Source organism: Lupinus angustifolius, chromosome LG08 (assembly GCF_001865875.1).
Source record: "Lupinus angustifolius cultivar Tanjil chromosome LG08, LupAngTanjil_v1.0, whole genome shotgun sequence".
Classification (NCBI taxonomy): domain Eukaryota; kingdom Viridiplantae; phylum Streptophyta; class Magnoliopsida; order Fabales; family Fabaceae; genus Lupinus; species Lupinus angustifolius.
The window spans coordinates 1133310-1158685 of NC_032016.1; the positions used below are offsets into that span (position 1 = coordinate 1133310).

At 29.7% G+C, this 25376-nt stretch overlaps 1 protein-coding gene across 1 annotated transcript; it reads left to right on the plus strand.

Annotated features, from left to right (window-relative positions):
* LOC109354174 (phospholipase A(1) DAD1, chloroplastic-like) lies at positions 22159–23436 on the plus strand. The gene has a single exon (XM_019596517.1). The coding sequence runs from the start codon at positions 22159–22161 to the stop codon at positions 23434–23436; it is 1278 nt and encodes a 425-aa protein (XP_019452062.1).

Sequence of the window (25376 nt, forward strand, 5' to 3'; positions counted from 1 at the left end):
CTTTGGACGTTTTCAATTCTTTCAAGGCTGAAGTTGAACTTCAACTTGAAAAGAAAATTAAGGCTATAAAAAATGATTGTGATGGAAAATAATATGACAGATCAGATGAGCAAAGTCCAGGGCCCTTTGTACTTTTCCTTAGAGAATGTGAAATTGTTTCGCAATATATTATACTAGACAAATCTAACATGAATGGTTTTACTGAATAATACCATTTATATCATCGTTCAGAAATGTTCGTTTATATCCTTGTTGAGGAATGTTCCTTTTATAACCATTTGATGTAACTCTAAGTTAAAGTGAGTTGTAATTGATTTCTACCTTTTGAGTGAACCATTTGGGATCTAGTTGGGCCTTGTATCGCTTCATGTTCTCGGATGAGTTTTTTTTCGTCTTAAAGAACCAATTACAACCAACAAGTCTTGCTCCCAACATTTTAAATTGTAGTTGCGGTTATGATTGTGATCGTGGTTACTATGATTGTTGTCATTGCAACTATTCCAATGCAAATTGCAACCATTGCGATGTAAATTATTTTGTGATTGCCTTGCAATTCAATATGACCACGTCATTATAATTTATTGTCACACCACATTTGTAATGTGATCCATTTGCGGTAGTCACCACAACTACAATATTGTAGCCACATAATGTGATTTTGTCCGTAATTTGAATCACTGGTTGCTCTATTAGGTAACACAAGATCTTATACCCTATTATTTACCACCAAATCTATTTCACCTTTCATGCCATTCTACATAACTCAATATTACAATATTCTACGTACACTTGATAATCGCTAGTAATTATAGGTTTACTTACTCTATTTGATCTTCGTAACATTGCATCCACATCCTCTTAGGGAAGAAGTTGTTTAGCAGGTTGCTCAACATGTGCTTAATTTTCTTCAACTAGATCCTCTAGAGTTGGTTGAGGATGATATAGAACTTAAGTTACATGATTTTGGTGACCAACACCAAAACTACAAGCTTATAAATTGATTTTGGAGTTTTATCTTCACTTTGATCCATCTCAAAATCTAAGTTTTGAGTTAAATCCCTCCCACCAGCCACATCATTGTCAAGAAAAATTGCATTTCTTGGTTCTTCTAGTGCTATGAGATGAACGATAAAATTTGTAACTTTCACGATCTTAATTTGTTTTCCACGTTGTTTACATAATTCTTCCTCTAAAACTTTATAGGCATCCAGAGCTTCAAATTTATTATGAAGATACGTAAAGATACATGAATCATGAATAATCATCTATAACATAGATGGAGTATTTTTTTATCGTGTGTGTTCATGTTTCAACAACAGATATTTGTGTGTATGATTCCTAATATGTTTGAACTTCCCTTTGGCAATTTTCTTTTACATATTATTTTGCTTTTACTTTATATAGTCAATTCAAGTATCAAAATAAATAAAGTCAAGAGTCTCAAGTACTATATCATTTACTAATCCCTTAATTATTTCTATAGAGATTTGTCCTAATCTCCTATCTCATAACATTCAAGAATTATCCATTACAACACAATGTTTAATACCAACATTTTTCTTGAATAGTTATTAATTTTGAAATATATTTTTAATATTTTAAGTTAATATTGTATTGAGCTAGTAATTAGCTTAAACTCATTTATCTTTTACAAAATAAGCAATCATCGTAAATTCAATTTCTATGATTAGAACATATGTAAAACATATTAGTTAATTACGAATTAGATAGAGTTAAGCAGAGGCAAATTACCATGGGGACAGATGGGGGGACTTGCTTCCTAGAATTGTTTTTCCAAATTGATTACAATTTTTTTTACATTTGTTCAATTTTTCTTTATCTTGTGCAATTTGTGTGGTGCTTCTTAAAATTATAGATAATAGATTCAATTATCTTATTGCTAACTGACAAATAAGAGTGTAAAACCACCTCAGGGTAATAAATAAGTATAGAAATATGGGGTTGTCGTATCCATAAGGACTTGCAAGATTATAATTTTTCAATTATTGTTTTAGTTAAGTTTATATTGATCGATTGTATTGGTGACACAAACTATTCTAAATTGTAATATAATGAGAATGAGAGTTGTAGTTGAATTTCACACTCATCATCTATACATATCTGATTCTTAATTTATATTCATTCAGTAACGATTACTCCATGCAATAACCTCAGAATTACTAAAAACTAATGTATTAGTCGCTTAGCAACTTATATAACAAATTCATATGTCTAGCAACTTTAATTCATAAGATTAAGAAATATTACTTGCAAACTCATGCCTCTATATCTAGTAATTCATGCATGCAAGTTGAGTTAAAATGCAACACCTTAATTGTGTTAGTCGCCAATATCTTGATCTACAATGATAAAATATTTTTTTATGAACCTTCAAGCATTCCTCTATGTCTTGTACTCTATGCCATTCGGATTGAGTGTTATAAAATCACAAGATTGACAATATGTCTAGATACTAATAAATAATATGCATGAGATGACAAAGAATACAAGTCTATGTCCAAAAAATATACTACTTATTGAGTTATGCAAGTTCGGAATAATGCAAGATAGAACTTAAGCAACTCATTCCTATATCACGCAAGAAGTTCATCAAACTTAAAGCAAGCATAAAGTAAATACAAAACTCAAACATAATCGAACTTCATAGATTAATGGTGAATCAGTATGAATACATCAAGTTTATGCTACACTCAACCCCAATAATGGAATACTGAGCACAAGTAAGAAAGGATAATAAAAAGCTCATGGGGTGGTAGAACCACTCACAATTGAGCATAGATTAACACCTAAAGTGCTTACACTTACCTTATACGATCTAAGCTATCTAAAAATTAGTAAAATGAAGATTACAATTTGAAATAATAAGAGCCTATCATTTTGCTCGGGCTGGAAGTCTTTAAATACTTTTCGGTGCTAGCTTCTACGCTCAGCACACCGCCTGTGTGCTGAGCATGGCTTCCAAATGGTTAGGTGTGACGCTTGGATGCATCAACGCGTGCTGTGCATGCTTCAGGCGTTGGGCACACCACCCAATCGGCTCAACCAAATTGTGTGCGCTAAGCTTATGAGTTACAGGGAGTTAGCTTTGAATTCTTTTAATTCAGTCACTCAGCGTAGGTTTTGCATGGGGGGTGGCTATTCCTCCATTGGGCGTGGCTCTAGCACTGAGCGCATCTATCAGATGATGTCTAATCCGCTGAGCATGATCTTGGCGCTGAGCTTGACTGAGTGTTGTCTAGAAACTTAGGATTTTTTTTATCTTTCTTCTGGTATAAGCATGCAAAACACTTTAGAGATGATATTTGGCCAATTGAACAAGTTTTAATCATATATAGGTATAATTTCATCTATTTGGGTTTATTAAGTTGTTAAAGTCCCATAAAATTAGGGTGAATTATATGATCAAATTGACACTTAATACTTACATGATTTCACACTCATGAAATAGATTATGAGACCGTAGATTGTCGTTGTCAAACTTTATCGCAAAAGTTCTAAAATCCATGAATTTTTATAAATCATTTGATATTGATAACATATGTATTTTTTTGCAAAAATTATACCATATTGATTTCAATGAGCAATAGAAGATTATATTAAGATGTCAATTTCAACATTTTATGGTTGATGTCATCAGTCATTCATGTTTGAAAAACTATCAACCATCTCTAACTTAAGTGCAACTTTGACAAATACTAGGAAAATAAATACATATTATTTACTTGATCGAGTTATTCATTTTATCTTAACTATTATGGTTTAGCTAATACAAAAATATAATTATTAGCCAATGAAGATAACCACAACAAAATTATTTAGTAAGACAGAAGATGAGTTTCTTATAAATAACATAATAATTTATATTGAAAATGAAATAACTTCAAATTTAACTTCTAATTCCATCATGAGTAAATTTATGTCTATAAAAGAATGAAGACTAACATTTTAAATGAGCGTAGTTTTATATTTTTTTGTTATTCAAATAATTTTAATTATAAATTTTATTTTAATTAAATAATGTTGTCTCCTAAACTTTATATCAAGATCTGCCATTAGAGTTAAGTATCTTTATTTTTTATATAATATGTTGGTCAATTTCTTTATAATTCAATTCATTCATTTAATCAAGAACAAATTATACTGACACCTCTTGAGTTTTAGTGAAATTACATAAATCACCCCTTACTTTTTTACAACTACACAAATCCCCCTAATTTTTTATACTTTCATTACTCTCATCACCCCTGTATGAGAAATAAGTGTAATTTTTTAAACAAAAAATGTAATAAATGTAATTAAGTTAAACACAATATGGTATATTGTGGAAAGAAGTCCAAATAATATACAAATCAACGTATCTTTACTATTTTTGGTTACAAAATGCATCAACAATTGTAAAGAGATATTGTTTAGATCGCTCTTATACTATATTGTACCGAACCAAAAATAATAAAGAAGTAATGACTCATATATTATTTGGACTTGTCTATACAATATACCATATTTTGTTTAACTAAATTGCTTTGATCATATTTTTTGTTTAAAATATTACACTTATTTCACATGCACTGGTGGTCAATGTAATGAACGTATAAAAATCAGAGGTTTGTCTATGTGTAAAAATGTGAGGGATGGTTTATGTAATTTCTCTAAAACTCAGAAGATGTCAATATAATTTACTCTTTAATGAGTAAAGGACACATCACTTATTTGCTCTTTGATTTTTAATAGCCTACACTATCAACTACTACAGTCGAATGCGTCTGCTTTTTTAACTAGATGAATCGTTCACATTGAATCGTAGAACTACAGTCGTTGAAAGGACAGTGTAAAAGGATATAAACCATAAATTGAAAAAATGCAAGGACTCAAATCATTAAAAAAAATCTATTAACTAATTTTAAACTAATCCCTAATTCCAACGAGAAAAACTTAATAATTTTTTCTCTCTCCACACTCATGCACTTCTTTTAACATCCATTGCACAAAGCCGTATATAATTCATGCAAACTCATTGGAGATAGATGCTCTTACATAAAAGAAATTCATAAAACTTTAGACAAGTCTGACTAATCAGCGAAGAAATGGAAAATGAAATTTGGAATATAAAATTTAGATGAGAAAGGTAGACTAATGATAATAGGAAAACATTTTTTTATTTTTCCTTTAAAAATGTAATTAACAATAAGAAATACACTATAATATATAATTATATAATTTTACTAAAAATATTTAGGTATTTTCACAATTTATCTCCAGAAAAACTCTAAATTGAGAAATATTTTTAAAACAGACACATGAAATTTTTTAAAGCGTCTAAGAAACTCTCCAAAACTTTTCTCTCTCTTTTATCTAACTCCCGAACAATGAGAGACTTTCTAAAATTATCATTTCCTTTCTCCTCCCCTCCAAAATCATATACTATTCTTTCCTAAGTTTTTGTACATTATTTTATTACACATTATTAAAGTATCAATCGACTTTCCAACGAAAGTCACACTTTAGAAAATGCCCAAAATCCGATGACGCCATCTAAATAGAAATCCTCGGACTTTAAAGTGGCCCACCATACGCATGATCTTTGGATAAGTGGCGTCTTAGTTTGAAGATTAGCTTCAAAATAGGAATAGCAAACTCTCTCCTATCCATTATTGGGAAGCACATTTATTTTCGCATAATGAATGCCAGTTTATTTGTTATATTGATTAAAAAATATTTAATTATTAAACTTTTAACTTAAATATATTTTTTCAATTAATTATAATAAATAATATATGAAGTTATATATTTTGGTACAACAAATATGCATCCTCATTATTAAATGATTGTATAAGGAATATTAAGTTATCCTAATCCTATCACAGTCACCAATTATTCGCACTAGCACCTAAGCAACTCCAAATCCTAGCTATTCTGAGTACATTTTTCCTTAGTTCATCATTCAAAGTCAATTTGTAAATGGAAATGATATCTTAAACCGTACCATGATCAAATTGCTTTACTTAATTATCAATTCTTTATTATGCATGAATCTTGACTCCCGAGTCGCTTCATGTGACGGTTTATATAAGTATAAATTTTAAATTTGTAGTAACTAAAACTTTAAAACTGAAATAAGTTATCTTAAATTTCAAATTATAGTTTTCAATTCAAGTTGTTTAAGGTTGTAATTAATTGCAATATGTATTTGGTAAACAGTTATTTACTCACCTATCAATTTTTTGGTGTGTATTATGTGAGCTAAAATGAATGACAATTGTTGGACCAGACTACGACAACTTAAGATATTAAGATATTTTAGCTTGATATTATTGATGAATTAATTAAAAAAATAAAACAAATAAATAAGAGGAGAACTAGATTCTTAAAAAATTGATCATTTATAGAAAAAGTAAATTCCTAACATGATATAGTTAAAACCCATGATTCACTTAAAGAAATAATGTAAAGTTCGTAAAGTATAAGTTGGAGAAGAATTCCATTTTGTTGAAATAAAAATTGAACTGAAAAGTAAATAAAACAATATAATATTACATCCAAAAAGTGACGATAACATGGGACAATTTGCTGCTTAAGCATAAAGAGCTTATAAGATAGGTCTAAATCATAGCAAAGAGAATATCTAGTTGGATTCTTCATTATCCGTTAACTAATAATGCTAATTAGTCTAATAATTAATATTATATCAGTCGTTAAACTAGTAAGGTTAGTGGTACATGAACTCGGATAGTTTTAGGGATAATAATGGGTACATGGACTCCTGGGCACTCGCAAAATATACACGCAACGCTCCGGGTTCTGTGTTCGTGTTTTTGAACACATAGGTATTTGAGACATGAGATTTTAAGACATTTTATTGGATGGGTTTGGGTTCGGACAATGAAGTACCCAGACTTATGGATATACTAACCCGCTATTCCTTTATGTATATAATATATGGGAGGGAATCTACTTCCTCCAAGAGTAAGGTTAAACAAATTACTCTACATCTTAATCATTAATTCTAGGGAATCAATATTTTGAATTAGTGAATAGATCTAAACCATTAGATTTTCCTAAAATTGATGGCTAAGATGTTGAGTAAGTTTTTTAAACTTACTCTTGGAGTAAGTGGACTCCCCAATATATATATTTTTAATCAATAATGTTATATTGTTAATTCATAAATATAGTTTATATGTTGGTAAAAAAGTGATGTTACATTATTAAGTAGTGATGTGATATTATCTTATTAATTAATATGTGTAATATAATATTATGTTGATTGAATAATTATTATTAAGTCAACAAATATTGATATTATAGTTGATTATTCACAATAATATTATATTAAAAGAGAAAAATATGTATACATTGACAATAAAAAAGTTTTTTACATTGTTATAGTATCATTTATCATTCATTTGTAATCATCATTTGCTTTTAAATAAAAGTAATATAAATAAATGATAGATGATACACTGAATGTATATAAATCTCTATACTAACATGTTACAATCTTATTAAAAATTAAGTCATTTTCACTTCTTTTCAAATTTTATTTGAAAATTAAAAATCATTTGACAAAACCATTTTCAGTGGTTTACATAGGTATAATTATAGACCAACATAATCGTATTTGATGATATGATATCTAGTTCGTTGGTCAAGCCGACTAGTAAAATATGAGATTTAAAATTGTGTAAGAAATTTTTCATCTACATTTTAATACTTAAAAGTCCAAAGACCAAAATCAGTTTAAAAAACATCCAAAATCCATCTGAAATATTGTTTAATTATTTTCTTTATTAACATTGAAATTTTAATTTAATGCCACCTGTTTCTTCTTAATCAAGTCTAAACTTACTTTAAATTTCAAATCCTGATTATTTCTAAACATTAGAATTTAAATTTCTTTTAAATTCTAATGTTTATTATTCTTTAACAATAATAAAAAGAAAAAATATTTCTTTGACAGTATAATAAAATTAAGAGAAAAATATATGTGGAAATATATATAATATATTATATTTGAAGATAAATATATTTTACACTTTTTGTAATATTATTTATGACTAAATATTTTATTAGTTATATACATCTATAGAAGTTTTATTTTTCTAAAAATGATGATCTAAGGTACAAAGTTGTTTTTGTGACATGTGTCACATCAATGAATTCCATTAGGTGCAAATGAATGAGGCATGTGATTGGTGTGAAGAGACTCGTCGGAATGGGTCCACTGCTTTTCCATCAGACAACACCATTTTAATTAGAGTAATATCTTAGAGTTTTAGTAAAATTTACATAAGTCACTCATCAGTTTTCTATACTTACATAAATCCCATAATTTTTATACTTCTATTATACTGATCATCCTTGCATAAGAAATAAGTGTGACTTTTTGAACAAAAATGTTATAAATGCAATTAAGTTAAACAAAACATATATACATGGAGACAAGTCCAAATAATATATGAGTCGATACCTCTTTATTATTTTTGGTTCGTTATTGTATAGTATTAGATCAATTTAAACAATATCTCTTTAGAATTGTTGATACATTTTGTAACAAAAAATAATAAAGATACATTGATTTGTATATTATTTGGATGTTTCTTCACAATATACCATATTTTGTTTAACTTAATTGCATTTATCACATTTTCTGTTTAAAATATGACATTTATTTCTCATTCAAGGGTAGTCAGTATAATGAAAATATAAAAAATTAGGGAAGATTTGTGTAAGTGTAAAAAAATGAGGGGTAGTTTGTATAATTTCAATAAAACTCAGGGGTGTGAGTGTAATTAACTCTATTAACTAATAATCAATATGTATTCTACTATTTTACTTCCAAATTTTTTATTTTTAAGTTTATGTGAATAATTTCAAATTATTAAATAATACAAAATTTTGATATAATTTAATGAAAATAAATTCATTTAATTCACATTAAAACTAAAATAAAAGGAAATAAAGAAATATGTACAAAACTAAATATTAAATAAATATATCATTGAAAAATAAAGAATAAATATGTATTGACTTTCAGATTATAATTAGAATAAAAAAATTAAAACAATAAAAAATTAAAATATTTTTTAGTTTTAAATCACATCGAACAAAGAACAACTTTAATGAGCTAATGATAACATGAGTCATGACAAGCGTCCAAGCTTGATGCTTCATAGAGAAGCTTATTCCTCAAAACTAATCAGTGAAGTCTTATTCTTTTTCTATTTCTCTACCTTTCTTTCATCACAAATCTTTTCCTCTGTATTTTTTACCCTTTTTCTCATGGGGTTTGTTTTTTCTTCAATGGGATATTTCTAATGCTTCTTAAACAATAGGCATGTCAATGGTAGCAAAAAGACAGCTGGGAGAAACAGGAAAAAATAATACTTTTTTCTATACTCTATTTGGAATCTTAACAAATGTAAATTTATTTTCTAATTTTTTGTCCTCCAAATAAATATATTGAAAACTGATATTTTTTCTCATGCCGACACCTTCATATAAGGTTTATTGATATTTGGGGCAAAAGGGCGGTTACATAATTTTTTTTTAGACTTTTTTTTTTCTTAAGAGAGAATAAAGTATCTACTAATATAAGAAGATAATTTATCTCCACCAACATTTAAAATTATGATATATGTCATATTTAATTATTTTTTGTAAAAATATTTCTAAAACTAAAGAAAATAATACATGTGTCATATTTTTACTTGTTAGAAGAGATAAATTATCTTCTGTCATGAGGAAATGTTTTATTCTCTTTTTATAAATACTACATTATTTTGGATTGGGGCAGCCATTCTTACCATTGATCATGATTTATATGATTTTTGTTATTTTGGAATCTCTTATATGATGTTTATATTATCATTTACTTTTAGTTTGGAGTTGTGTTTTTATTTTCTTTTAGGATTTCGAGTTTCATGTTTGTGGGTGGAATAACTGTATCTTTTAGTTTAAACATTCCAATATAAATTCTTTTAATCGTAGACTAACTTAATTAGTACTAAATTTTAGTCACATGTACTGTTTATAATCATAAAACTTTGTCATGTACTGTTTATTTTGAAATCATCAAGAGATGTTTTAGACCTAGACTCACTAAATTTTAGTAAAATTATATAAATTATTTCTTACTTTTTTAAACATATATAAATCATTCATAATTATATATTTATTTTATACTCACTAACTTTGCAGGAGAGATAAGTGTAATTTTTTAAGCAAAAAATGGTGACAAAAGTAATTAAGTTAGACACAATAAGTTATATTAGGAAAACAAATTCAAATAATATAAGAATTAATGTATATTCCTTATTTTTGGTTCATTACAAACTGTACCAATAATTATAATAAGATATTTAAATAATTCTTATATTATATTGTAACTACAAAAAATGCATAGATATTGACTCTTATATTATTAGAATTTGTTTTCACAATATATTATATTTTGTTTAACTTAATTACATTTGTCATCATTCTTTTCTTTTAAAAAATCACATTTATCTCTTATACAACAATAGTCAATATAAGTATATACATAATTATGGGATATTTGCGTAGGTTTAGAAAATTGGTAGTTTATACAATTTCACTAAAATTGATAAGATGTCACTGAAATTTACTCTTTTAATTATAATTATTTATTTAGTTAAACCTCACTCTCTTCAATTAATATCTCACCCACTTTCTCCATTAATCTTATATTCTTTCAAAACCACCTCACCAAACTGCATTTTTAAAACACGGAAGATGGGTTCTTACATCTTCTTGTTTGTAATATTGCATCAGCAACGAATGTAACGTTCACTTAGATATCTAGAATGATCAAAAAGTCAAAAATTCAATTTTTGTTAGTAATATTTGTTGGGAGGGGCATCCACACACCTTGAAAATGATTAATTACTTTACCCCTAAGGTGAAGAGATACCCTTATAGTACAAAAAAATATATTTCACCTTTGGTTTAAAGCTTGTTATATTTTATAGAAGTATAGCTTAATGTTAACCAAGCTAGCATCCAAGTTCTTATATTGTTCTCCACACCAAGAAACATAGTTAGGTTGATCATGCTAAGGATTGTGTGCCAATTGCTAATCTTGACCAAGCTAAGGAATGAGTTGTGGCCAAGGCAACTAGGCATCGAGACCATGCCACTGGCTTGGGTCATAACTAAGCTTGACTTGTTTGTGGCCTGTGTAGCTGGACATCGTGATTGTGTCACTACTTGGGTCATGACCGAATCTTGTATCTGCCTTGTAGCATTAGGCGTAATGCATCAGTTTTGGCACATCAGGAATTATTCGGCGCATCAGTTTTGTAACCTTGGTCCAGTCTTGGCAACATTGTCTTGGTGTTTGGCACATCAGATCAAGTGCTTGGTGCATCAGGCCAAGTGCTTGGCGCATCAAGTTTATTGGCATTGGGTCAATGTTATAATTCACTTAGTTTTATGGTTTTGTACTAGAGCATCATCTTTCACGTGTGTTAAATATGTTTGTTAGTTTTGTTAGTTAGAATTAGTTTTATTAGTTAAGCACATTTACTTGTGCTTAAAGCAAACTTGTATAAATACCTCAATTGTATAATTTCCTAATCAATCAATAACACACAAGTTTATTCTTTCTTCCTACATTCACTATGAGTTTTGATTCCAATATGGTATCAGAGCTCTCACTTTGAGAGCTCTGCTGCAACACCATCTCCTCTTCTTGATTTCCTAGCTTTTATTTTCCTCTTCATGAAGAATATAGATTCTAACATGATTAAGCAATCACATCAACATTATGGTGATTAATCACAAAATCCCACAAACCCATACTACCTTCACCTAGGTGAAAACCCAAGAATCGTACTGGTTTCACCACCATTGGATAAGAGCAATTATGATTCTTGGTTTAGATCTATGAAGAAGGCACTCCTTTCTAAGAACAAGTTCAAATTCGTGAAATGTGCCATAAAAATGCTAGAGTAGATCTCTTGGATTACAAGGTTCCTCTCACAACATATTTTTCAATGCATTCTCTATGTTGACAATGCTCAGCAACTTTGGGAAGACTTCAAAGAAAGATACTCCAAGGGGATCATTTTAGGACCTCAAATATCCTACAAGAAATCCATTCTATGAGCCAAGGGGATATGGTAATTTCTGAGTACTTCACTGACATGAAGACTCTATGGGAGGCTCTTGATTCACTAAGACCATTTCCATATGCACCTGCCACAACAAGTGCACTTTTGAGTTCTTTAAGACCTTTAAAAGATTTAGGGAGACAAAATATGTTATCTGTTTCCTCAAGGGATTAGGTGACCAATAATCATGGTATGCACTTTCGTGTACTAGCTAAAGCCTTACGTTTGTCTGGTGGAGATCATATTCACTCTGGTACCGTAGTAGGTAAACTTGAAGGGGAAAGAGAGATCACTTTAGGTTTTTTTGATTTATTGCGTGATGATTTTATTGAAAAAGATCGAAGCCGCGGTATTTATTTCACTCAGGATTGGGTTTCTCTACCTGGTGTTCTGCCCGTTGCTTCGAATTCCAAATTCTACTGATGGAACCTTTGCCTCAAATAAACAAGGCTCTTTCTTTGGTTCTTCAGCAAGAAAGCCAGTTTTAAGGCACCAATTATCTTGACAATAAGACAACTGTGAGTAACATCACCTCAAGACAGAACTGGAAGACTCAACCAAGCAAGAACTTCAATAGAAACAATTTTGACAATAAAGGCAGAGATGGAAAAGGACAAGGAAACAATCTTGTGACAGGTAACTCAAATAAAGGATATGATGGACAAAACAACAACAAAGTGTGCACCTTTTGTGGAAGAGAGAGACACACAGTTGACACATGCTACTTCAAGCATGACTTCTCATCTAACTTCAAATTTAAACCAAGAAACAATGGAGTAGTGAATAGCATGATGGTGCAAGACCATGATGAAACAACAAATAAGGGTATGCCACCAAACATTGACAAAAGAGAGGAATGAACATTAGCCTTCAATCCAGAACATAGCATAAACTTGGTTGATAAGGATGATTCACAAAATAATGAACATTCTGTATCAGGTATATCTCTTAACACAAATTCCTGGTTACTTGACGCAAGAGCTACTGGCCATGTCACTAATGACATGACAAATTTTACATACTGCAATACTATTAAGCTATTTCTATGCAATTACCTGATAATTCTAAAATCATTACTTATTTGGCTAGAATTGTCACTATTTCTAATGCACTTGTTTTGCATAATGTTCTTTATATGCCCAATTTTAAGTATAACGTAATCTCTATCCATAAACTCGCTCGCTCCTTACAATGCAAGCTTGTTTTTGATAAGTACTCTTTCTTTATTCAGGATATGACTTCCTTGAAGATGATTGGTCATGCTGAGGCTTATAATCACCTATACATTCTCAAAGGACATGCATATACTAAAAACTATTGCTTACATAGAATAAGTGTTTTACATGATCAAACTATTCCTTTCTTTGACCTATGGTATTTTAGATTAGGCCACCCATCTAACTTCATTTTGAATAATGTGCATGCATCTTTTCCTTACGTACAGTTTGACTCAAATAAAGTCTATGATTTTGTCACTTTGCTAAGGAATATAAGTTGGCTTTTCCTATTAGTGAATTTGCCACAAAACAAGCCTTTGAACTTATCCATGTGGACATATGAGGACCAATAGGTGTTCCCTCGATACATGGGCAGCGATATTTCTTAACTGTGGTGGATGATCACACAAGGCACACCTGGGTATATCTTATGAGCTCTAAAGTTGACACTAGAAAACTTGTTCAAGACTTGTTAAACTTGTCCATACTCAATACAATCTTGCTATACAAACAAGGGATAAAGAGTTTTATCCTATCAGACCTTAACACTAGAGAAATATACATCTCTAGGAATGTTGTGTTCAACGAACACATTTTCCCTTATAAACCTACACTAACTCAGAACCATCCATTCTAGAATATAACTCCTTCTTTCAATATGGTAATCTCCCACCCAATAAAGGCAACATTGATCACACCTCTTCCATCCAGCCCATTGAAAAACATTCTAGTACCTCTTATATAACTCTCCACCTCCAATAAACATTGCTCAACCCCTTAGAAGGTCTCGTAGAATCACCAACCCACCCACTTACCTTAAAGACTTCCACTTTAACCTTCTGCACTCCTTACCTTTTGCTCATCTTGCAAGTTTCAAACACCCTCTCCACCAAGTCTTGGCCTATTCTTCTATAAGTGATGATCATCTTCATCATTGTCTTTCTATAACCACTAATGATGAACCTAAAATCTATTAGAAGGTCATCAAATCTAATCACTGGATCCAGACTATGAAGGATGAACTCCTTACTCTCCAACAGAATAACACTTGGACCCTGATGCCTCTTCCAAATGATAAAAGGGCTATTGGATGCAAATGAGTTTATAAACTTAAATATAATTCTGATGGAAGCATAGAAAGACATAAGGCTAGATTAGTTTCCAAGGGTTTTACACAAACAGATGGCTTGGATTATCTTGATACTTTTGCACCTGTTGTTAAACTTACTACTGTCAGGTTATTACTTGTTATTGCTTTCTACCAAGGTTGGACATTACACCAATTAGATGTTAATAATACCTTCCTACACAGTGATCTTGTTGAAGATGTGTACATGACCTTACCAAAAGGGGTTGTATGTTCTATTCCAAACCAGGTTTGCAAACTAAACAAATCATTGTATGACTTGAAATAAGCAAACAAACAATTGTTTACCAAAATATCTTCTTTTCTTACATCTTTAGGATACAAACAATCTCAATATGACCATTTCCTTTTTTTTTATACCAAAAATTACAATTTCAAAATTTACTACATTACTTATTTATGTTGTTGACTTAATTTTGGCTGGTAATGATGATGAAGAAATTACAAAGGTTAAACACGATTTGGACACTGAATTCAAAATCAAGGATCTTGGCTTACTCATATATTTTCTTGGACTAGAAGTTAACCATTCTCCAACGGGTATTTTACTTTGCCAGAGAAAGTATGAACTTCATTTATTATCTGATATTGCATTCCTATTGTCCAAACTTGTACCCACTCCTATGGTTATGCATCCTCACTTGTCCCAAAATGACAGTCCCTATTACCATGATCATGCCTTCTATAGACAATTAGTTGGCAGATTACTCTATTTAACAAATACTAGACTAGGCTTGAGCTTTACCATCCAACAACTCATTCAATACATGGCTAAACCCATCATCAATCACCATAAAGCCATGACCAGGGTCCTTAGATATATTAAAGGTACCCCTGGTCAAGGACTATTTTATCCAAACACATCTGCCTTAAAACTAAAAGGGTATAGTGATTCAGATTGGGCTACATGTCCATATACCAAAAAAATTATTTCTAGCTTTTGTATGTTCCTAGGTGATTCTTTGATTTCTTGGAAATCAAAGAAATAAAACGTTGTTTAAAGATCCTCATTTGAGGATGAATATCGTGCTTTGGCCATTGCCTCTTGTGAGGTTCAGTGGCTTACTTACTTGCTTGGTGAATTTCATATTTTTATCAAACAACCTTCTCTTTTGTTTTGTGATAATGATTCTGTCAGGTACATAGCTATAAATGCAGTATTTCATGAGAAAAACAAGCACATTGAGATTGATTGTCACATTGTTCGTGAACGTCTACTACATAAGTTATTTCATATGCTACCAATTAGAACAAATGATCAAGCAGCTCACATTCTCACCAAGGCTTTGGAACCTTCCATGTTTCGTGCTATGTTACCCAAGCTGGGAATAATTAATCTACATTCTCCAGCTTGAGGGGGTATAGAAGTATAGCTTAATGTTAACCAAGCCAACATCCAAGTTCTTATGATGTTCTCCATACCAAGCAACATAGCTAGGCTGATCATGTTAAGGATTGTGTGCCAATTTGTCATCTTGACCAAGCCAAGGAATGAGTTGTGGCCAATGCAGTTGGGCATCGTGATATATCACTGCCTTGGGTCATGCCTATGTTTGACTTGTTTGTGGCATGTGTAGTTGGACATCATGATCGTGTCACTACTTGGGCCATGACTGAGTCTTGTATCTGCCTTGGAGCATCAGGCGCACTGCATCCACTTTGGCGCATCAAGAATTATTTGGCGCATCAACTTTGCAACCTTTGCCCAGTCTTGGCAACACTGTCTTGCATTGGGTCAATGTTATGATTCACTTAGTTTTATGGTTTTGTAGTAGAGCATCATTTTTCATATGTGTTAAATATATTTGTTAGTTTTGTTAGTTAGGAAGTTAGTATTAGTTATATTAGTTAAGCACATTTACTTGTGCTTCAAGCAAACTTGTATAAATACATCAATTATATAATTTCCCAATCAATCAATAACACACAAGTTTATTCTTTCTTCCTACATTCACTATCAGTTTTAATTCCAATATATATGTGCTTTATTTTCACATTACAGCATTCTGTTGCATTTCTTTTCGCATTTTTTCAAGATTATTTTATCATAGAGTCATAGTATTTTTGTTGTTGTACAATATAGTGTTATTTGAAATTGGCGTTTTGTCTCTCAAATTTCACATATTCTAAATAAACATACAAGCATGATTTGGAACAGGTAATTAGAACAACCACCTTCTATGTTCACCGTAAAATCTGATATAAAACTCAGCAATTTTTTTGCACATGGTTTTTTATAAAGGCACCACATCTAGTGTCTCAAAAAATGTCAATCTATATACTATTTTTTCTGATTGATTAAAAAAATATATTTAAGTTAAAAATTTAATAATAAAATATTTTTCTGACTAATTAGAAGAAGTGACACACTTTTTAGGACAAAAGATAAATTCTCGTTTACAATAAAAGGATGAAAAAATGAATTAATTGAAGAGAGAGAAGGGAGGAGATTAACTCAAGAAGTAATTATAGTTGGAGTAAAACATCCTATATAATTAGTTGATGATCTCAAAATAATGGATTCCTTTATGACCATTTAATAGACATTATCCTATGCACAAGTAGCATAGGTTAGAAAAAATGAATTTAAAAAAAGGCATCAAAATTATTCGACATCTAATGCATATCCATTAGGATTCACAATTATGGAGCAGATAAATTGAGTTATGACAAGCTGCATGGTGAGATGAGAATGTATTGATGGCTTTGCTAAGTAGTAGCAAAATTTTGTAGGGTTTAAATTATCCAAGCGTTCTTCTCTCTAGTGACTCTATTGTTGTTCTTTTAAACGTTATTCTCATTCAATAAAAATATTTAATATCAATAATGTGTTAGTCTAGTAATATAAGATCTCACTAGATCTTTATGATGACTAAAATGTCAAAGTTTCGATTCTAATGAGTGAAGTTTGTTGGGAGGGCAACCACGCATCCCGAAATATATTAGTTATTTACCCAAAAAGGTGATGAAATACCCTTAGTGGTACCAAAAGATAAACGTATTTAACATTTTTATTAATTACTAGTAATTTTACTTTTTATTTTCTCTTAGGTAAGAAATAAGGATAGTTTAGTAAAAATATAATACTTTAAATGACTTTTAAATATGTGCATTAACCTTAAACAATAAAACATATAGAGTAAATTACACTGACACCCCCTGAGTTTTAGTGAAATTACACAAACCACCCCTCACTTTTCTACACCTGCACAAACCTCCCATATTTTTTAATTTTTATTACTTTATTACACTCACCACCTCTGCTTAAGAAATAAGTGTAATATTTTAAACAAAAAAATATAATAAATGCAATTAAGTTAAACAAAACATGATATTATTGTGGAGACACGTCCAAATAATATATGAGTCAATATTTCTTTATTATTTTTGGTTCGTTACACTATATTATAAGAGCGATTTAAACAATATTTCTTTAGAATTGTTGATGCATTTTGTAACAAAAAATAATAAAGATACATTGATTTGTATATTATTTAGACTTGTCTACACAACATATCATGTTTTGTTTAACTTAATTGCATTTATCACATTTTTTGTTTAAAATATTACACTTCTTTCTTATGCAGGGGTGATCAATGTAATGAAAGTTTAAAAATAAGAGAGGTTTGTGTAGGGGTAGAAAAGTGATGGGTGGTTTGTGTAATTTTACTAAAACTCAGGGGGTGTCAGTATAATTTACTCAAACATATAAAATGAAGGGTATAATATTAGGGAGAAAAATATATTAACCGATAGTGTATGAGTTTTATATACGGACATTATATTATCAATCATTCATAGTTGACTCTTGAAAAAGAGTGATCAAAATAAATGGAGAATGATATAATCATTATATATAAATTTTCACACTAATAATACAGATTTTCATTCGTAACACTATTCATATATTTTTATTATACCCAAGCTTTAATTCAAATTTTAAGGGTGCGTTGACTTAAAATGAAAAAAAAACATGAAAAAGCTTACACCAATGTATAGTAAGTACTAAATTCAAAAATAATTTTCTTGCACAAATTACTATTCACATTTATGTTGTGGTTATTCTCCGTCCACATTCATAATTTGAAACAGGACCAATCCATTGCTCTTAACCTTACCGCGGTCTGCGTCCTTTGTGTTTTATGCATCCATCCATTTCTTGCCGCCCACCACCTACATCCTTTTAAATAGGGAGCACGTCTGCCGTCCCATATTTTGTGTCATTCTATATATATGGACATTTGATTGGGCAGAAAAATATTTAATAATTAAATTTTAATTTAAATATATTTTTTCTGATCAATTACATGTTCATGGGACATAGAATGGTACAATGTGTATCACAACATGTACCCCTTCAAATCACATACAAATTTTGATAGAGGGGACGAACAAATTGTACAATTTTCAGGTTTGCACATACTTTCGGTACGTTCAGCAAAACTAGTGTGGGAGCTGTTAGCTTATAGATATTAAGATAGCATGTATTAAATTCGGTAAAACTAGCTAATTCATTTTGAAAAGAGAAAAAATGTATATACATATTTATAGTATATGAGTTTTATACAATGTTATTGTATCATTCACCATTCATATTTTATAATCATTGACTTTTAAAAAAATAATACAAATCAATGGTAAATGATGTATTGATTATATATAATTTTTATACTTACAACTTATAGATGTTGCGGTCTTTTGAAAAATGACGAAAAAATATATACAATATTTATTTATTTACTTATTTATTAGTTAAATAATTATTAATTATTGCAATTAAATAGATAACTTAAAATCAAATTTTCCAATCCTTTATTTTAATATTTTATTTATAATTTGAAATGCAATATTTTATTTATTGGTGTAAGATAAGGTAAGACAACATATATAATAGATCAGATGGAAATAACTAATATAATTTTATAAAATTTTGAAAATTAAAATCGGTAAGCGAATTATTAAAAGTTATTTTCACTCTATAGACATTACTTCAAAAACCTTTTTCAAAAGTAGCATTAAAATGTTATAAATTCATTTTTTAAAAGTTACAAATTATCTTCCATTTTTATTACGATTCTAATAGTTTATTGACTAAATCGAGTAGCTACAACCTTGGTTCTGAAATATTTTTTCCTTTCCTTTATAAATGTCATCATTGATTGTTTTGTGCAAGACAAGAAAATTATGGATTTTTTTTTTTGTTTTTAAGAAAATTGTTATTGTTTTTCTATTATACACTTTCTCCATTCATCTTCTAACTTTACTCCACTATTATGTTCATCACTCTCCATAATAATGAAGACAACGACATAATTGATAAAAATAATAATTAATAGTTTCCTGAATTTTGACAATCTAAATAAACACATTTCTCTTTTAAAAAAACGACACTTTAAAAAAAATATAGAAGAAATATCATATTAAATAAGATAGTAATAGTATTGTGGTTCAAATAATCAGAATGTTAATAAAATATTTTCAATTATTTGACCATTTGAAAATTAATAATATTATATATATTTTTCTTCAAAGAATTGATAAGTTGCGGTACATATAAATATAAATGTTAAGAATCATAAACTTAATGTCTAGAGATTTTAAGTACTAATTTTGGATCAAGGTGTCAAATAATTTCTATGATTCTTTTCTTAACTCATTTGTTAGATTTCTCATTGCTTTGGAATCCATCATTGTTAAGTGTTAACAAACTAGTATCATAGCCTAAGTCCGAATATTTCAGTCGGCTTGTGCTGGTCGGTTCAACTGGTAAATTGGTGAACCAGTCTCAATATTAGTACAATACAATAATTATACAGGTCATTCAATTATAGCGGTTAAAGTCGGTCATACCGGTCAGTTTTCAATTGAATCATTCTGGTTCTACCGACCTATTTTTATTTAAAATTAATTTTTAATGAAAATAAAAAATTATTATTTTATTATTGATTTTTCAACATTAATGTTAATATGTTATATATATGAAATCTTTAATTGGTGAACCACTAAATGAACCATTATACTACTATACTAGTACCCTAACCGATTTAATTTGATTGATTAATACTGAATTAATATCACTAGGATATTTATCATAGTTATAAAGAACACAGTGCACATAAGAAAGTTGAGCTCTTCAGACACCGGAACAAATGAAATCTCAAAAGAATAAGTTGAAGGATATATAACTCTTATGACACATAGATAGATATTAATGCATTAAGGTTTTATATTAAGATATTTATTCAATCTCATTTATCTTATTATTTACTTAAATAATTTTTTAGATGAGTGTAATATCTATGTAATCTCAATATAAATATTTATATATAAATAATATTTTATTTATCATTTATTGTATTACTTTTATTACATAATTAATAATGACTAAATACGAATGATACAATAACAATGTAAAAAAATCTTACATTATTAGTGCATTCATATTTTACTCTTTTTAAATATCATATTACTTTAGACTCTTATTCCTAACAATATGTGATATATTTGATATCTAGAAAAATATACAATATTTTAAAATAAAACAAATTATATATTGATATGACAAAAAACTTTTAATTTGACATTGTATCCTAAAAATTTAAATACAGAAATAAATATTCATTCCATTAATTTTATCATTTTCTACAACCTTTATCCATTAGTTGTTTTGTTATATTAAAATATCTATGTCAAATACTCAAAAGCCTTTGTATTTTTTAGTTTTCCACAAATATTTTTACACCAAAGATAATTATATTCGAGCCAAGAACATCCAGAGAATGTGAGACCTTTGTATTGTTGGTACTTGGATCTGTTTTTTTAAATATGATATCAATATATTGGATCTTTTTTATGTGGAAAAAGCTTTATTGGTCTATCAAAATCGATTTTAATAATCTTTATATTTTAAAACAAATTAATCTTCTGCTATTAACTATAAAAAAACACTATTGGAGTTTTGGTGCATATCAAATAATATACATTAAATGTTTTCATTTGGTATTTTAGATGCATTTTTCAAAATTTTGTATAGAAAGAAGATAAAAACTGAACAAAAGATAGAAATAATTGTATACAATATGAAATAATGTAATTTTACACTTTTCGTCACCATATCACTAAGAATTATGCATTTCGTATTTATTCAAAGCGATATGCTTTGTGCATATTTCTTATGTACAAATTATCATATATAAGTAAAATTTACGTGTATTGAAAAGGAGACTATATAAGTTTTAAATTAATTTTTGAATATGAATGTAAGGGTAAAATTAAACTACTACACTCTGAAATGAGTATAAATGAAAATTAGAAATGATTGACTAGGCTTGTGTATCAATATCTCAATCCTATTAAATACACTTAAGGTGATAGTATGATACATCATCATTCTTATCCTCATCTTAGATGAATATTTTCTATAAAAGACATAAGTTAATATGGATAATTAGCATTATTCCTTCACTAACATCTCACTAGCTTTTCTTTCTCTTGATTACGTAATCTTCTTAGTCACTTTCTCCACCGTCCACTTTCTTCACTTTTCTCTCATAATGGCCAAGCAAATACTCAAATATATATAGTAGTTGTGTGACACAATCTACAAGTAAATATTCCATTCTAGTCACAAGCTCTCCTTATAATGAGGATTCCTATCAAAGTAGCTACTCAAATACACACTTCTCCTACCATATGCAACTCCAACACAACATTTTCACATACCACTACCACTAGCACCACTTCTACCTTGCCATTCAACAAGTCTAAGCTTTCTTTGGGTCGTCATAAACGTGACATGGACCAATGCAACTCTCCTAAACTTAGCAACAAGTGGATGCAATACCAAGGAATCAACCATTGGGAAGGGTTACTTGATCCTCTTGATGATAACCTAAGGAGGGAAATACTAAGATATGGTCAGTTTGTAGAAGCTGTTTATCACTCATTTGACTTCGATACCTCCTCTCCAACATATGCCACAAGTCGATACCTGAAAGATTCAATCTTAACTATGTCCGCTATGGGAAAATCCGGATATCGAGTAACGAAGAATTTACATGCTACTTGTGGGGTCCAATTGCCAGAGTGGATTGCGAAGATGACTCAAATGCCAAATATTCAATCTAGCTGGATTGGGTATGTAGCAATTTGTCAAGACAAAGAGGAGATTGCACGTCTTGGCCGGCGTGATGTCGTGGTTGCTCTTCGAGGAACAACTACTTGTTTAGAGTGGTTTCAAATTCTACGTGCCACCTTAACAAAATTACCATATCATTTAAATAATAACGACAATGATGGTGGTGAAGACAAGTGTGGAAGTAGTGCTATGGTGGAAAATGGATTTTTGAGTCTTTATGTATCGAAAACAACTACATGTCCTAGTTTGCAGGACATGTTAAGGGAAGAAATTGGAAGATTGATCCAATCCTATGGTGATGAGCCACTTAGTATAACAATCACTGGTCATAGTCTTGGAGCCGCACTCGCTATTTTAGGCGCATATGATATAACAACCACCTTCAAGAATGCACCGTTGGTTACCGTTATTTCATTCGGCGGGCCACGTGTCGGAAATGAAATGTTTCGGAGCCAATTAGAACAAAATGGGACACGTGTACTTAGAATTGTGAACTCGGATGATGTAATTACGAAACTGCCAGGGTTTGTGGTTAAAAATGATGACATGAAAATTCGTAGTGACAATGTTACAAACATACAAAGCTGGTTTCATAAGCGTGTGGAGGATATGCAATTGGTGTATGCTGATGTGGGACAAGAGCTGAGACTGAGTAGTGGGGAATCATCACATCTAAAGAAAAAGGATTTTACCACGTGTCATGATCTTAAAACCTATCTTCACTTGATAAATGACTTTGTAAGCTCGTCGTGTCCTTATATAACTAGAATGACACACTATTAAGGGGAAACATGGATTTGATTTTTATTGTATATATAATTAAAATGTGAAAAGAAAAAGACTTGTTTGAAGACATATGTATATAGAGATAATAAATAAAATCTTGATAAAACATTAAAATTTTAATTCTAGTTAAAATTTAGTCATAAATGATAACACAAAAAACATAAATACAAATGTCTAAATATGAATTATTATATAGGTTTCCAAAAGTTTATCTCAACTTGAAAAATGCACCTACAAAAAAATTGGGTAGTGTACCCTAAGGATTTTATTGCTTCATTCTTTTGCATGTGAGAAGTTGACAAGCTAATATAAGTGAGTTTAAAAATCTAAATTAATGAGTAAATAACATTATTAACAATATGATATTTATTGAAATTACATATATTATTCATCTTTTTATACATATAGAGATAATAATATATTACCGTTACTATCCCTCAACCAGTCTGAGAAGTGAATGTAATCCTTTAAACATGATGATTTGTTAGTATAATTAATCTAAACCTCATAAGTTACCATTGTAATTACTCTTAACGACTAAACAATCATTTGAATACCTTTATATTTCAAAAAAATACGTATAAAACATGAATGACTTTAACATATTGTATAGAAACATTATGATCAAGATAGAAGTTGAAATGGGTTTACCCACAACTTGACACAAATTAATTATACATCTATTATGATTTTTTTGTATAATGAAGGTGAAATAACATAAAGTCAGGAGAAGATGATTGAATTGTGACTTAGAAGGGTCTGTTTATATAATACAGTTAGTATCTTAGTAGGCTTGTAAATTAATTAAATTGTCAAACATCCTTCCTCATTTAGTTGCAAGGTTATGATAATCATATAGATAAAATAAATAACTTAAAAGAAGAAAGAGATAGACAAATTGACATGTTAACTTTAAAATTTTCTCCACTGTATCATGAGTGGATTATACTTGACTACTCTTTCCCACTTTGTGTATTTCTCTTTGCTCGACAGCCTCTACAAGCTAAACATTGAATATTCTTTTCTCACATAGCACCACATTACTCTATATAAGCAATATTATTTTCTTAGGCACTTTATACATACTATGATCAGAAATTTGGGAGAACACACTCAATTTGCTAAACTATCTGGATAGGTTATGCACAGACTAGACGCAAAAGAAAGAATACATAACATAAGTATCTCTAGCTGTATGTTGCAAAGGAATGACAATATAGCGGTTTGTGCTTACTTAATCCTGAACCCAAAATCCAAAACTCGAACCCGAATTAAGTGGGTTGAAAATAATACTACAATCACCAAACCCATCAGGTTTCAGGTAACCCGAACTCGATGGAAACTCGCCCAAAACATATATATATATATAGAGGTTCTATATATATGTCAAATTTCTAGATATAGATTTTAAATAAGTACTTATGTTAAATTTTGTAATTTTATATATTAATAGGGTTCAGGGAGGGTATCTAATATACCAAACTCGAACCCGAATATTGAACTCAGGTAAAACCTGAACCCAATCACATCAGATTTTCCCCGTTAAATTTGAGTTGGTCTCGGACGAGTACCCACAGATTTCGTTTTCATTGTCATCCCTAAATACAACTAGTAGACTATAGTGGGGATCGACCTTGGTGCATGTGCAACAAGCGTGTAACACATAGCCCATAATTAACGAGATCCCGATTTTTTATTATTATATCTTATATATGAAAATCTATTTTTTTGATAACATGTCTACTCTTGCATTTATTACTTATTACATTATGCATGACTTTGTTCAATATTTTGTTGATTATTGTATTATATGATCATAATTAATTTAGAATTAAGGGGTCGCCCTGAGTGAATAGAGTAAGAGATCATTCAAGGTCCATTAAAAATGTAACCAAAAAATAAAAAAATATGTTAGACTCAACTCCCCAATAAGCATC

Coding starts and splice junctions, on each gene's coding strand:
- LOC109354174 (XM_019596517.1), top strand. CDS start 22,159: ATGAGGATTCCTATCAAAGTAGCTACTCAAATACACACTTCTCCTACC.